This window comes from Peromyscus eremicus, chromosome 14, assembly GCF_949786415.1.
Source record: "Peromyscus eremicus chromosome 14, PerEre_H2_v1, whole genome shotgun sequence".
Lineage (NCBI taxonomy): Eukaryota > Metazoa > Chordata > Mammalia > Rodentia > Cricetidae > Peromyscus > Peromyscus eremicus.
The window spans coordinates 79,115,018-79,131,670 of NC_081430.1; the positions used below are offsets into that span (position 1 = coordinate 79,115,018).

At 48.9% G+C, this 16,653-nt stretch overlaps 1 protein-coding gene across 1 annotated transcript in view; it reads left to right on the forward strand.

The window, feature by feature from the left end:
• Smoc1 (SPARC related modular calcium binding 1) overlaps positions 1 to 16,653 on the forward strand; it is a 166,212-nt gene that overhangs the window by 66,271 nt on the left and 83,288 nt on the right. The window contains exons 2-3 of the mRNA XM_059279074.1: positions 14,408 to 14,573; positions 15,749 to 15,861. Of these exons, the coding sequence (XP_059135057.1) occupies positions 14,408 to 14,573; positions 15,749 to 15,861 (279 nt within the window). The remainder of the gene's footprint in view (positions 1 to 14,407; positions 14,574 to 15,748; positions 15,862 to 16,653) is intronic.

Consider the following 16,653-nt stretch of genomic DNA (forward strand, 5'->3'; position numbering starts at 1 on the left):
TTGCCGGTGAAAATACATCACCGTGCAGCGGGTATGGAGATGAGCCTCTCTGAGGGCCTCAAGATCGCGCCCCTGTAAAATGTGCACCAGTGATGATCCTGTGACACTGGATGCATCCCGGTTTCTCCATTCAGTCATGATAGAACCACGAAACCATTCCCAGGGGCTGAAAAAGTGTGATAACCCCCCCCCCATCTTCTCTCGTCATTCAGTGTAGGATTTATGCAGGTCTTCACTGTGGTAGGCTAGAGTGAGGCCGTTTGGGGCCCTGTGTCAGTGAGAACGGTGAGTGGTAGGGAAAAGGCTTGTCGTTCAGTTTGTGAGCACACACACACACACACACACACACACACACACACACACACACACGCCTTCTCAGGTCAGAAAACGAACAGCAGCAATGCTAAGAACACCAAGTGGCGGACCTGAGAGGCAAAAGGCAGGATGAGAAAGGAGTGTATTTCAGGATAAGTGGCCCAGTCCACAGGATGCTGTTGGGCGGTTGCTAGGTTAGGCTGGCAGTGGGAAGGTCATGAGGTGGGGACCCACCTGGTATGGCTGGCCCAGTGAAGAAAGGACCAGAAGTATCTGTGACTTCTGTGAGTGTCATGAGGGTTTACGAAATATGATCTCTTCTCACCTCATTTGGGGGGACCCTATTACAACTTCCAAGTGCTTGTATCCAAGGGCACAGATCCATAAGGACAGGGTGACAGACTTCCATTGCTCTTGTTTTGGCAGTACCAAAAGTGTGTGTGTGAGGCCATCTGCATACATGCATACGATCATATGTTCGTAGAATGGATATTCATATGCTTCAGTTCATGGACAGGCCCTTTTATTTGAGAGACTGTTCCACCCCTACCTCCTGAAGCCTCCCCCTTCCCACCCTTACTAGCTTTCTTTCAGCTGTATGGCAAGTTACTGAGGCATTCTCTTTTCTAATCATTCCCAAAGCATAACCACTATTTCCCATGTAGTCATTTTGGAGAGTCATTTTATCTCTGCATCCACTAAAGGATGGATTGAAAATGGCTCTGGCTTTGCAGATGGCTTGAGGATTTCCTACACAGGCCTCTGGTAAGTTCTCCCTACATCCAAGGCTGCCTGCCTGAATTCTATAGCCTGCTAAGTAGACCTGCGATCCCCTGGCAACTCTTCTTCCAGCTGGCATTTTTATCTCTCCAACTTGTGGTTACAATATGGTGCTACATTGATGTTTATTGCAAATTGCAATGATTTCAAGGCCCTCAGCTGTTCAAATAGCAAGTCCTCTTGTTCTTTACTTTAAGGAGACTTAGACACGTCCACAAATGGGTCACACCTTTCCCCTCTGCCCAAGGGACACATTGCTGGCTGTACCACCATGAGAATGCATAGGTATATGTCGGAGGAACTACTCACAGCCACTGCTAAAGCTGTTGATTCAGGTGCCAGAGTGGCCTGGACTTCATGCCGAGGTGGGGACAGGGCTCTACATCATTTCTGTGTCTCTTTGTCACGTAGGCTGAGACAGCTCTGTGGGTGCTCAGAGTCTCTCAATGGGTCTTTAATCTTTTCAACACTCCTTTAGGCTTCTATACCTCCCACTTTGCCCGGAATCTCATCCATGTGTCTCTTTCCCATGTAAACAATATGGTTTATTTCTGAATTCTCCAAACTGCAGGGCTCAGTCCCTGTTGAAGACCCAGCTGGACTGGGATCAACCTCAGTCATGGTCATTAGTGCTGACTTAAACCCTTCATCTCCCAGGTGTGAAACACACGTTACATATTGTTGGGAGTAAAACACAATGATGGTAGGACAGAGCATGGTGCCTTGGGGACAAGCGATGCTGCCCAGCATTGCCAGCAGTCTGGATGCTCACTGGCACAGTAGATATTTCTTAGCAATGCTCTGGGGAGTCTTGGAACACATCACTGGGGAGCGCTTGCTGAGGTTCTCAGGATAACCTTGTAAGGAGCCCTAGCCATGGTTGAATAAGCTGTTCCTGCCAACTGGTGAGATAGTGCCAGTTTAGCAATACCTATTGCCAGGTGTGTGTCATAATGATGAAGGGCAGAGCACTTAGAACCAAGCAGGCCCCCAGGAACGCCTTCATTGTCCCCTTGGTCTCTGCACCCCACAAGGCCAAGTCCTCCCTTATATAATCCACAATCTCTTGAATGACCCCAAGTATGCGACTACCCCATGGCTCCCTGCTCATACTATCCACTGAATCTTTGCTTTCCCCCAGTGCTAATGGCCTAATGGGATTAGAAAAACCTGGGTCCTGGGTTCTGGAGAGACCTCTGTTTATTTGATTTGAAACAAGAGTTTTTATTTATGCTGCTGGAAGAGTCTGAGGGGCGAGGAGGGGTGGGCACATGGCTTTCGGCAGCTCTTGTTTCTTGAGTTCTGTTGGGTGGTGTTTAGTGACTGGGGATTTTAACTAGGTAGTTAGTGATTGGGGATTGTGACCGGGAAACGGAAACAAATGCTTCCCTTCTGTGATGAAAATGTTCGATGCTCTTGGTGCACAGAGAAGACTGAAAAGGGAGTGGAAGCCGTGAGACTCGACTCACCCAAGAAAAGGCAGGCTGATAGCATCCCACTGTTCCCTTCCTGGCCTCCTGGAAGCCCCACAGAGAATGATGGAAACATTGTCTAGGAGGCAGCAGACCCTTCCCCTGCAGATAGCAGCTTAGTTTCTAGAGCTCTTAGGGTGACCGTGGCTTCAGACTCCCCCTGGTACATTTGCTTCTGAGCCTGAGATAACCAGCTCCCGGGGAGAAGGCAGTTACTGGGCTCCGAAAGTCAGACCGAGTCTCAGGCATTACTCGCTGTGGTGAGGCCACAGTTCTTGGAGGCTGCCCAGGGCTTCAGGTTTGCCATGCATATTACCCGTGACACCTAGCCACTTCCTGAGTCTAAGCACACTCCCTTACTTTCATCTCTCCCTTGGCTGTGGTCAACCTCCTTGTTATTTTCCCTGGCCCTGCTGGATGTTTCTAGAACTCAGGTCTAATCTGGCCCTTTACTTCCCTTCCATGACTGTCAATTGTTTAAAGGTGAAAAAAAAAATGGCAGCTTTGGGTTTTTAGGACCCTGTACAATGAACGTCATGTTCCTCATGGCCCTAGAGTCTTACTTCTTCCACACAAGGTCATTTCTGAATTGTAGTTTGAAATCAGCTTGCTCTGCACTTCCTTGTATCCATTACTTGAGTTGTTTTTTTTTTTTGACAATCCTGTCTACTTGTGGAACCCCTTCATGACCCAGGTTACAACCCCCTCCCTAAGAAATCCTCCCAGTTCTTTCCAGCTTGAATTCATCTCTCACTGGGGACTCTCCAGAACCTAGGCCCTCAGCACAGCCATGGGATGTCATGGATACCTAGCAATTCTTTGCAGACCGGATACCTCCTTCTCCTCTTCCCTCTCCCCGCTGTCTTTTCCTTGGGGAGAATTAGCTGGGGTCTTGGATCTTCAGCATTCCATTTCACACATTGTTTCCTTTGGTCTGCTTGAGACCTGGGCTCTGCCTCCTGGATGCTGGTTTCAGAAATGCAGTTCCCATGGAGTTGGCAGCACCCATTCGGTCTTTGCAAGTAGATTAGCTTTTAGGCCCAGAGCCTATGTTCTTGTTTATTTTCATAACCCCCAGTGTACCTAGTGTGATGCCTTGTGACTAAAGGATATGCATGGAGAAGTCTAGAAGCTTCTCTGAGTACTGATGGTGGGGGCAGGGCCTCTGAGGGGCCTTTCAAAGCCAACAGTCTTAGGAATTATTTTTATTTAGTTTTGTGTTTTATGTTTTTCTTCTTTTTTTTTGTTTTGTTTTGTTTATTGACATATAAGTTACCTGCAGAGCAATCTTCCTATTTAGGCATGCCCTTCTGTGAATTTTAACATAGTTCTATAACAATCACCACTACTGAGAGAGAGAGAGAGAGACAGAGAGAGAGAGAGAAAGACAGAGAGAGAGAGAGAGAGAGAGAGAGAGAGAGAGAGAGAGAGAGAGACAGAGAGAGAGAGAGAGAGAGAGCTAGCATTTCCATGCTCCTCCCCTTCCAGGCTTGGTAATCACTGATCCGATTTCTGTCTGTTTAGTTTGGCCTTTTCCAGAACATCATAGAAATAGAATCATTTGCTATGTAGATTTTGAGTCTGGCTTATTTCACTTAGAATAATAATTCGTTGGAAATTTGATGACCTACACTATATGTATACTGCCTCTGTGGCTGGCATAGGTCGTGGGTCTTGGGGTACAGATGTGGTAGATATAAGTTGAAACGTGGGGTCGTTTTAGATCCGGGGCCCTAGCTGTTTCCTCACATCTGTTGAGCCCCACATCATCCTCCCTGGTGGCACCTGGTGGAAGTGTCTCCTTCCTTGACTTTGGCTGGTCATCTCGTGGCTCTGGATGGTCACAGCGGCGGAGGAGGGAAGCGGGCGGGGTGGGTGAAGTGACCATTAAATTCTTCCCTTGGGGAGGGGGTGGTGGTGGGGTGACAAAGGTCAGGGCGCTCCTGGCTAAAACAACAGAAGTGGTTCCAGCTGCCCCACAGCTGGAGGGGTGTGTGTGTGTGTGTGTGTGTGTGTGTGTGTGTGTGTGTGCCTGCCTGCTTTCCCTCAGCAGTGTGAAAAGCCCTTTAATGGGGGGTGTGCTGTTGTCAGGCCGGTGGTGGAGGTGTGCGGAGGAAGAGCAGACCAGCATGCTGCCAGGCCTCCCCTTCCCTCTGACCTCCCTTATCTCCACCCCTCCATCTCCACCAGCCCCACTCTGAAGCTGCCCGTCAGGGCCCTCCTGTGCACCTGTGTAAATGCAGAGGTCACGGGGTCAGGGAAGGGTGAGCGAGGAGCCGGCTCAAGTGGGGATGTGGATTTTAACGCGGATGACGGATCTGACGGTGGGTAGGTGAGTGACACTTTAACAGGAAGCTGCTTTTTGTCTCGATGATGCGGCCTGGCAGGAAAAGGCCAAGGTCTGCTGTTATAGATGGTAAAGCCAAGTGGCAACAGGCGGTTGATCCCTTGGCTGCAGTGCAAGAGAGTGCAGCTGGACCCCACTTTAGGTATTTTGTACAATGTGTTTTGGTCATATTCATCCCCCCCTCAATTTTCCCCAGACTTATACCATACCCCCTTCTTTACCCACCCAACTTTGGGTTCTCTCTATCTATCTATCTATCTATCTATCTATCTATCTATCTATCTATCTATCTATCTATATCTATATCTATATATCTATGTGTGTGTGTGTGTGTATGGATATGTGTATATGTATATCTATGCTTCCATAGTAGTAGGTGTCTGAGTTAGTGTTTCTCTTTTTGACCCAGGCATTTACTCCAAGAGGACCATTTTCCCTTTTGGTAGCAAATTTACTACCAAGAAATGCTAAAATCTTGAGTTGAGCTTTGAGGAAAGTACTCCTCTCTGAGGGAAGCTCTTTTCCCTTCCAGAGCCCTGCCCTCTTCTCTCTGATCAAGAGCTCAGCATGGCCCTTGCCCCTTGGCCTGCCTCTGGGAGAGACTCTGGGCCACCAACATCAGACCTAGAGGGCTGTATCATGGGACTGGATGAGTTCTCTTGTGCGTGGTCTCCTCCCCACGCGGTTTGTTCTCTGACCTCCATAGGCACAGCCCCTCCCACATATATGAATAAATAGATTTTAATAAAATACAATTTTAAATAGTAAATGCTTTCATATTTTAAGCATTAGCATCCTTGGAGTTCTTACTGCACTGTCTATCAAAAACCCTCAACATATTACATTATCATTTATCAGCTTACATATCTATAAAAGACTGAGTCTTATTTCTCTTTATATATGTAAGGCATAACACAATGTCTAACCCAAAGCATTCCCCACTCGGTGAATGTTTAGGTAAGGCCTGTCTGGGGCAAGGTTCCTGCTGGATACTGGGCATCCAGTGGTGTGATCCCCAGATCTTTGGTTCTGCATGCGGGGAGCTTTCAACCTAGTGTACAAGAAAAGTGCAATTAAGTCAATCATTTAATCATAGGCCAGAGTGAAAAGTAAGAGGGCAATATGGAGGCTTGCCCCTAGGCAGCAGCATTTCTGCTGGGAGAAGAGGAGGACATGGGAGTCTGTGAGGTGGAGGCATGTGCTTCATGGAGGATGCTCAGCATGTGCAGAGTCCTGAGGCAGGAAGGAGCCATCCAGCTGTGCTATATAATCATGATGGGCTCCTCATGTACCCAGCAAGCACATCGAAGGGTTGTTCACCTTCCCTTCCTCCCAGGAAGGTAAACTGGGCATTTGCAGATGCAGATAATTCACTGTTAATGACAACACTGCATCTGTGGAAAGATGAATTCAGGGCATCAAAAAAACTGACTGAAAAAGGAATCTCTTTTATCATGTGGCCGTTGTTCTCAGTCAAATGCATGTGCTCAGCAGCTGTCAGAGGAGCCAGCGTGCTAATGACGTGGGCCACACAGCCGTCTCATCTCAGGCTCAGCACCAGAGATGTCTCAGGTTCCAGTCCAACTTGAAGGCGAGATGTCTCACGTCCGGGATGGTGCAAAGACTTCCCCGAGGTCTCTACGAAGAGAGTGAGGCCATGCTCACCGGAGCCTGGATGTCATGATCATCTAGTGACTGCTTTTGGGACAGGCACACGATCTCAGCCACAATGGCACACACCTTCTTTTCAGTGACTTGGGAACTTTCCTTTTCCTTAAATTTGGGGGGGGGGAAGAACATGTTTTGGTATGAACTTCCTTACCTGGTAGATGTTCTGAAACAGAAAGGAAGGAACAGTCTGTACATTTGAAAGCTTTAAACTTTTTTTTTTTTGGTTTTTCGAGACAGGGTTTCTCTGTGTAGCTTTGCGCCTCTCCTGGAACTCACTTGGTAGCCCAGGCTGGCCTCGAACTCACAGAGATCCGCCTGGCTCTGCCTCCCGAGTGCTGGGATTAAAGGCGTGCGCCACCACCGCCCGGCTAAGCTTTAAACTTTTTAGGTTAAACAAGAAGCATCCCTTTTTACAGTAAGTCATAGGAAGGTAGCAACTCCTGATTTCTTCCTCCTCATCCTCTCCTTGTCCTTCCCTTCTTCCTTCCTTCTTTCTTTCTTCTTCTTCTTTTTCTCCTTCTTCTAGAAAGTGTTTCTTTGAGGCTTATAGTTCCAGAGGATTAGAGTCCATGGCCATTGTGGGGAGCAGGGCGGCAGGCAGGCATGACACTGGACAGTAGGTGAGAGCTTACGTCTGATCCACAAGCACAAGATAGAGAGAGATCGAGATCGAGATCGAGATCGAGATAGAGATAGATAGATAGATAGAGAGATAGACAGACAGACAGATGGAAAGACATGTGGCAATGGCACAAGTCTTTTGAAACCTCAAAGCCCTCTCTCAGTGACACACCTCCTCCAGCAAGGCCACACATGAAAGGATTTTCTTATCTATGACATTTTAGGTTACCGCTTGATGTTGATCTGTTTATTCTTCAGACCTGCACTGAGCAACTGCTTTGGGTTAGACATTGTGTTATGCCTTACGTATATAAAGAGAAATAAGACTCAGTCTTTTATAGATACGTAAGCTGATAAATGATAATGTAATATGTTGAGGGTTTTTGATAGACAGTGAACACAGTGCAGTAAGAACTCCAAGGATGCTAATGCTTGAAATATGAAAGCATTTACTATTTAAAATTGTATTTTATTAAAATCTATTTATTCATATATGTGGGAGGGGCCGTGCCTATGGAGGTCAGAGAACAAACAACCCATGGAGTTCTTCTCTTCTTCCATCATGTGGGTTCCAGAGATTGACAGGTCATCAGGCTTGGCAGCAAGTGCCTGCTTAGCTCTCTCTCTCTTTAATTAAAGAAATTTTTTTATTCATTTTACATACCAACCACAGATTTCCCCCCTCTCATCCCTCCTCCTGCTCCTTTTACCCCCACCTAACTGCCCCCCCAACTCACCCCTCATCCCCTCCTCCAAAAGGATACGTTCTCCCATGGGGGGGACAGCCAAGCCTGGTACATTCAGTTGAGACAGGACCACTGCCTAGCTCTCTTACTGTTCTATGCTTGATGCTTAGATGATAACCTCCACGGCAGTGTGGAACCGGGACTTAAATGGGAAGGGGAGACTGGAGTCAGAGAGTCAAACAGGTAAAGGACGAAATGAGTCCCGATGGATAAGGGAGTGCTAGCCGACCCTCAGCTGTTCCAGACATCCCAGATACGAGCAGCAAGTAGAGTCACAGAGGAGCGCACGTTGTTCCATCATTGGCCCAGCTCCCGGTCAAATGCGGTCAAGCTCACAACCTCTGCTGCTACTACGTGGAGCAGAAGAACCTCCCAGCTGAGCCCTGCCGGCCTGGGGAGCTATGAGAAACAAATTGTTCAAAGCTATTAAACTCAGGGGTGGTTTGTTGTCTAACAATAGAAAAAAAAAAATGAAAGGAAAAAGGACCTATGGTATGTGTGAATTCAGGGGGGTAAAAAAACGCCTCACATTAGTTTGGATTTAGTTTGTGATTTTTGAGTATGCAATTACAAAGAGAAGTGTCACTCCTCCTCTATAATGTAGGCTTCTTTCTCCCAAACCCACTGACTAGATTGTTTAGTGGGCTTCTGATACTTCCTTAACAGCTGAGAAAAGTAGAAAAACATCTTTCTTAGTGGATAAACATCTGTTTAAAAGTTTAGTTGGGGTATGAGGCTGGAGAGAGCTCAGTGGTTAAGAATATTTGCTGTTTTTCCAGAGGACCCACGTTTAGTTCCCAGAACCCACATTGGACAACTCACAACTGCCTGTAACTCCAATGCCAGATGAACTGATGCCCTCTTCTGACTTCTGTGGGTACCTGCGCACGCACGCACGCACGCACGCACGCACGCACGCGCGCACGCTCACTCACATACACCACAATGATGAGAAAATAATAAAATAGCAGGTGGAAGTTAAGGCTGGAGAACTGTTTATATAAGGAAGAATTGAACATCTCCTCCCAGATTGAGCCTTAGGCTGGCTCTGTTGTTCACTACACTGTCCTGAAAACTTGGCAGCCAGTCAAATCTGACACAGCTTGTGGTGTTGGGGTGGTCCCTTCGGGCAGAAGCTGCAGCAGGGTTTTTCACTCTGCTCTGCTGGAGACTGAAAGGCAGGGACCAGAATATGTGCATTTCAGATGGAAGGGATGTTTGGTCTAGCCTTGATTTTTGTCTGCTCCCAGTTCCTCCCTGTGGCAGAGGCAGTCCCTGGGGAGTGGCTTTTTTAATGGGAGGGTAACTTGTTTATATGTATGTCAAGTGTCTGTCCCACTTTGCCAATGTGAGCACAACACAAAGTGTTCGGAATTATCCAGTCCCCAGGGAGAAGGGGCGGGAGAGACAATTCCAGCTGCACAATTGTCCGGCCCCTTTGTTCGGTTTCTATATTATGCAATCATATTTAACATCATTATTATTTTGCTTTTCTTGTCTCTTAGTTCGGAAGGAGTTATTTATTTATTTATTTTTTTTTTATGTAGTTTTCATCCTTAAGGGAAATGACTAAGTGTTTGGATCATTGGGGGAGAATAATTGGCCCTACGACCATCACCAAACATTCCTGCCAATCCTGGTTGCTTCAGTTCTTCTGAGTTGTATCTGTGTGCCGTGAGCACTGACCATAAACATGGCTCGATTCAATGATTCTATCCTGTACCTCCTGTGACCTGCAAGACGGAAGAAAAAAACTACCCTGGAGACTTCATTTGGACTACAACAAACCTGAGTTACTGTCCATGTTCAGGATGCAGAAATTATCCTCAAGGTTTCTTTGCTTTAGTTCAAGAAGTCTTAGCCCGGCTCTAGGAAGAACTCACTGGAGATTGGATATGGTCGTGCAAACTTAAGAGGCTAGAGCAGGTGCAAGGTCAAGGCCAGGCTGGTAACACAGTGAGACCCTGTCTCAGGAAACACAAGCACAAACTCAGTGAAGGACCATCCCCCCCTCCTCCTCCCCCTTCTCCCCCTTCTCCTCCTCCTCCCCCTCCTCCTCCCCCTTCTCCCCCTTCTCCTCCTCCTCCCCCTTCTCCTCCTTCTCTTCCTCCCCCTCCTCCTCTTCCTCCCCCTCCTCCTCCTTCCCCTCCTCCCCCTCCTCCTCCTCCCCCTTCTCCTCCCCCTCCTCCCCCTTCTCTTCCTCCCCCTCCTCCCCATCCTCCCCCTTCTCCTCCCCCTTCTCCCCCTTCTCTTCCTCCCCCTCCTCCCCCTCCTCCTCCTTCTCCTCCCCCTTCTCCCCCTTCTCTTCCTCCCCTCCTCCCCCTCCTCCTCCCCCTCCTCCCCTCTTCCCCTCCCCTCTCCCCCTCCTCCCCCTCCTCCTCCTCCCCCTCCTCCCCCTCCCCCTCCTCCTCCCCCTCCCCTCCTCCTCCCCCTCCCCCTCTTCCTCCTGGTTTATTTACTTCATGGCTGAGCTATTGCAGATGCTAGCTACTATTCACACATAGTCGTCTGAAATTAAACACAACGACGTATCTGCTCTCTTAATCTCATTTGCTATATAATCACGTGTGTTTTGTGGCCGTTGTATTAGACTGCATGGACACAGAACATTATCGATCATCAGGAAAAGGTCTTTGGAACTGTGTGGCTCTGCAGTATTGCAAGCTTCTAGGATCGCACCCCGTCTTTGTGTTCCCTGCTCACACGTTGTGGGGCAGCTGCTTGCCAGGCTTCTTATTCTAGAGCGGGAGCTCACCGTAAGCAGTGTCTATGTGGAGCATGTGGCTTCTTCAGCTAGTGTCCTCCCTCCCCTTACCCCAGCTTCCTGGCTACAGAGTAGATGGGAGGACCACCTTGTTCTGCATATTCCAGGATGAAGGTTGGTCTCTTCTGTGAGGGCAGAGGCACCCGACTGAAGCCCCATTTTATAAAGCTCAGCCTGTGTTTTAAAAGCAGTCACAAATACATACACAGTTCCCCAAACACACAAAAACGAGGGTCTGTAGTTGATTGGAGATGGTCTTTAGCCCCGGCCCTGTGCTATCCCTGAAGTTTTTATAGCACCCCAGGGGCCAGTAAATTTGAGACAGGCCTCTTGTGGGAGCCCCACTGACACGGAGACCACCTCTGTGGGCTGGGAAGGTGGGGCTCTGAGGCTCTGTAACCTGTCTGTCTGCAGACAGAGTGCTCCCCTTGTTGTCAGGCTGGTCTCTGGCACAGCTGCCCTGAGTCTCTTTTGGCTAAGAACAAGCCATTTCCAAACTGAATTTATGACCTGTAGTTCAATGCCATGGTGACGCCTGTAGCTGTCCTCGTGAGCAGCCGAGCAGACAAGGCAACCTCTACTGGTTTAAAAAGAAACTTTGTCTCTCCCTTGGTGTGTTCTCTTAAGAAGAAAACCACGCTGTTTAAATTTCAAAGATGAGCAAAAACCTACATGTGATTGAGACACTGTTAGCTTAGTTTGATCTTCACAGTGACACAAGGCAGGGCATATTAGTATCCTCATTGTTTCAGATGAGAAAACATTGTCACAGGGCCAGAAAACACAGGCAACTTCCCCAAGACTCAATAGTGTCTGTGTGGGTGCTGGAATCTATGCCCATGATCTGCTTCCATGCTCCCAATTGCCAGACCACACTGCTGCTCATGCTGCAGATCAACACAGTACACCGGAACACCCACCCTGCTGCAAAAATCTGGCTCCAAGTCAGGAGCTAAGAGCCTGAGAGGAGATAACCCTGCCCTCAAGAGCCTTCTGTTCTGAGGTGGCATCAAGACAGGGAGCTCTGGGCCACCTCTGCCTGCTGTATTGCCATAGAGAGGTTAGAGGAAGTCAGAGCTCAGAGCCTGATGATGGGAATCTGGGAGGGAGGCTAGGCCTTTAACTATACAATTCAGTTCTGAGGTAATTCCATGTGAGAGGTACCCCTAATGGCTGCATTCGTTCCACACATAGTCAAACAGTCCAGCGCTGTGCTTAGATGCTCTGATGCATTTCCAAGCAAAACAGTTTAAATCCTTCTTGTCTTGGAGCTCCGAGTTGGGGGGGATCCCATTGTCAATCAAGCCACACAAATAAATTCATCATCTCAGACCACATAGGAAGCATGAGTTGTGAGAGAGAGAGCGATGGGGACTGTCCTTGCCTGTGAGAGTCGGAGAAGCCTCCGAAAAAAGAAGGTGGAGCCCAAAGGCAGAGCAGGGTGCGAGCAGATGGAGGAGGGGCACATCCACAGGCCTGGGGGAAGGAAACCGAGCTGGCTAGATGATCAGAGAGGCCGGGTAAGTGAGCAGTGGTAAGCAGGGGGTACAGGATGCTAGCACTGAGGCCAGGGAGGGGCCTGGGGTCACATACTGTTGACCTGGAACACCTTTGATCTGTCCCAGTGGCAGGTGGACACCTCAAGGGTTCTAAGCAGGGATCCAGGGCTGAGGGTGGTTTGCGGAGGCCGATGCTCCCTCCATTCCCATTAAGGCACCCTCAGTGTGGCAACCCTAGGCCTCTGAGAGGCCAGAGCACACTGACCCTCCTCACCATTGCCCTCCTGCACCGAGAATCCTTCCCTAGTACAGGGTCATGGTGGGACTTTGTAGCTGGGGTGTGCTCTGTGAAATAGTGGACACCCTGGGGGGTCTTCAAATGTATGTGGTGGGCGGTTGTTTCCAGCATTTCCTTTTTGTGGTTCTGTGAAGGTGTTATCAGGCTCTTACCTATTTGCTTCACACAGTGGGACTACAGCACATCCAAGACATTCCTGTACTTGCACCTTCTAGATCTGCTCGCCTGGTGCAATTATACTGTCAACACCAACAGTACCCACAGCCACTTGTATGCTCATGACCCGGCCAGGCATCATGCCTTCACATCCCACCGAGAGAGCTTACAGAAGTGGTTCTCAACCTATGGGTGATGACCCCTGGGGGGGGTTGCGAATCAGATATCCTGCCTATCAGATGTTTACATTACGATTCATCACAGCAAAATTACAGTTACGGAGTAGCAATGAAATAATTTTATGGTTGGGAGATCACCACAACATGAGGAACTGTATTAAAGGGCCACAGCATTAGGAAGTTTGAGGACCACTGGACTGCATACAGTGTCTGCCCAGGGCACTGCTGTGGGTCCCGCTCCAGGTCCAGATGGTCTCATGGGGGCCACTCGGCAGAAAGAAGTTCATAGGGTGTACTTGAGCAATTATAGCCATTAACAGTGGTTCACTGACAAAGGGGTCTCTGCATTGATAAGTCTGGAAGATTCATTGTCAAATATGCTTCTTAGTCCTGCTACTAATTGCTGTATGGCAAAACCACAAAATGTACCAGCTCTAAACAGTGGATTAGCAGGGCCAGTTCCAGTTCTGTTTTAGGACTTGGGCTCAGCTGGGTGGTCCTTCTCATTTTCGTCTCCGAGGCTTGCGGTCGGTCCACAGCTGGATCACAGTGATCACGAGGATTTTTTTCCCTCACACTTCCTGTGCCTGGGATCTCCTTTTCTTCCTGTGCTTTCCACACGTGCTGACCTTAGAAGCATGAAGCTGCAAGAACCTAGCTTTACGACGTAGTGGAGCCTCCGAACATCACTTCCACAGGTTTTGGCTGGTTAAATAAATAACCGAGAGCCATGCAGCTTTAGATTTGATCCTACAGCTCAACAGGCGAGGTGGTGAATGACTTGTAGGTATCTTTAAGTCACTGTAGGACTTGGAGGGTAGCAGCGCGTAAGGGTTTGTTGAAGGTGTCTTGAGAATTCCGATCCTAAAGAATTCTGTTTGACTCCAGTGTTTCCCAAGCTGATTATTATCATTGCTGGATCTGAAATCAGGAAATAATTTTCTTATCGAAATTCACTTAGCTTTTATGTATTCCCTTAGAGAGCAATGGGCAGGAGATAGATTTGGGGTTTAATGCTATATTATTTAATACATAAAGCTTTCCGCACAGAAATTGGAGACTGAGTTCTTGTTTTAAGGGAAGTCTAAATAGTGGTGGCAATAGCCATCCCTATGGGTGAAGAAGATGACTGTCTTACAGGTTAAAGCTTTGATTTTATTTCTCACAGATTTAGGCATGGACTGAGATTCCCACTCCTCACAGCTGTGTGACATTGGTCCAGTCACACCTTCCCAGGCTGCTGTTTCCTTATCTACAAAGTCAGGGGTTCTATTTCACAGGGTAGTTGTGATGAATGACAAGATCCTGCATGTGAACCACTTGGCACAGCCTGTTTATGGTCAATAAACAGACCTTACTATCCTTAGGATATATACAGGGAGTCTTCCTCAGATAGACTTGCTATCTGTTTGGTCCCTTTATCTCTAGGGTTTTATGACAAGATTTATCAGGAATTTACTTACCAAGGACAAGCCAATACTGTAAGCCGTGGGTTTCTCCCTATTTTTCTTGCAAAAATAACCTCTATGCCCTTTCATTTTTTTTCTCTCCTAATGTAGTTTCTAATAAGCGACCGTGATCCTCAATGCAACCTCCACTGTTCCAGGACTCAACCCAAACCCATCTGTGCCTCTGATGGCAGGTCCTATGAGTCCATGTGTGAGTACCAGAGAGCCAAGTGTCGAGACCCAGCCCTGGGAGTGGTCCATCGAGGGAGATGCAAAGGTGAGTGACCCGCACTCGGCCAGCAAAGGCTGCTGGGACCGCAGCTCCTGCACTGTGATAGCCTCATGGGAGCTTGGATGCTTTTCCTCTTGTGTCCCTCTGTGGCTTCCATCAGTGTGAAGGAAGGAAGAGTGCCTGAAGAGGTGAGCACTTCCCTGCTCTTCAGACACTGCCACCAGTGAGGAGCGCAGGGTCTCTCTGGCCAGCGTCTGGCTTGTGGTTTCGTTTCAAAGTGGAGACACAGTACATTACTGCTGGCCCTGGAATAGGCCCTCCAAATGGTTGGTTCACAGAAGTGTTTTGTTTGATCTGTTTTAAAACATGAAAAGTATTTGAGATAACATTTAAACATTGGGAGATTCACGGCAACAGCAAATCTGGCCTTCTGTTCCTCTCGTCCCAAATCGTCAGGTCTGGCACTATCAGGTTTGTTCGGGGAAAGCCACACATCAACCAGAGCTGAGGAGCTTCCAGCCCCTGAAGCAGAGCTTGCTTTCTGGTTTGCTACAATCCCCAGTCCTCTTTCTGGCTTCTGAGCACTGAATGTGATTCTTCTCAGACAGAATCTGTGTTGCTTTCCTGAGTCCTGTAGCTATTTGAGCTTGTGACCCTCGACTGCCTAAAGCCATCATAGGAAATGCAGGAGGCTGGCAGGCCGTCCCAGACACTGGATTTTCTCAAGAAAGCACTAGCGTTGCTATACAGCCCTGGCCAGCCTGGCACTCACTCTGTAGCCCAGGCTGACTACAGGCCTTCTATCAGAGCCTTCCTAGGACTGGCCTTAAAGGCATACACCATCACACTCCTTTTGCTGTTCCTGGATTTATTCGCTTTAGAGAAGCCCGAGAAAATTAATGGAAATGGAAACTACCCCTCACCCCATGAGCAAAGGGGCATTTGGGAGAAAAAGAAAAGCAGAGCCGGGGCTAATCTGCTTCTCCTCTACTTTTCTAAGTACAGCATTAAGAGGAAGGTGAGCTCAAGCGGCCGTCTGTGGGCACAAGCACCGTGTGTGTGCTCTTACTGCTGGTCAGGGTGGTGGCATGCCACCCCTCCCCCAGCTGGAGGGTTTTGCTCAGTGTTCCTGCCATGGGGCAGCCATTTTTGGGCCCTGACTTCTGTGTGGCATCCAAATGAAACATACAATGTACTCCTTCCTCCCCCTCCCCGTTTAGATGCTGGCCAGAGCAAGTGTCGCCTGGAGAGGGCTCAGGCCTTGGAACAGGCCAAGAAGCCTCAGGAGGCCGTGTTTGTCCCAGAGTGTGGTGAGGACGGCTCCTTCACACAGGTGAGGCCTCAGATGGGTTTCTCAGGTCGCTTGCTGGACTGAGGCAGACGGGAGATGTCCAGAGAGCGTGAGGGTCATTTGGTACCTTCACTTTCTGGGCAAGGGCTGGGTGAGTGGCTCTTCAACTCCGCCTGTACTGCTTTTCCCCCTTCGGGGCCCCTCCATGCCACTGCTTGCCAACTGGCGGTGGGCCCTGACAAGATGCATGGGAGTCTGAGCCAGGAAACTGGCATGGCTGGGTCCCTGTCCTCCCTGCTGGCTGTCTTTTCTGAGGGCCAGACCTGCGTTTTTGTTTTGTTTTTGTTTTTTTTCCCTCTCCTGTCAAATGTGGGCGGATTATTTTCTCCTGCCCCTGCCAGTTTCCACAGGCAACCCCAGTCTTCCCTTCGCTATTTACGGCTTCCCCCTCCACACGCTCTTGCCGCGTACCCTCCTTGAACGATGCAGCCAGCGCCTTCATGGAGCACAAAGTGTACCATGGCTCCTGGACTGTGTGTGCGCCCATGTGTTCCGCCCATGTGCACGCACTGAGATTTTTAAATACTCTTTCAGTAGTTCCACTTCTTCTGCTCCGTTTTCCGGCTAGTGCTTGGTGTAAAAGCAGGGGAGGGCGCGTTACGCTGCAGCGGTGGGACAGGAAGGTCCCACCTCTTGGGAAAGCTTCAAGGCTGCTCCCTAGGTCCCAGGAGAGGAGAGGCTTCTGTGAGTCAGGACATGTGTCAGAAGCATGGAGGTGCTGTTGTCGGGAGAGAGTCACAGCACGCAGTAAGCCCCTCCCCTCCCCCACAACCC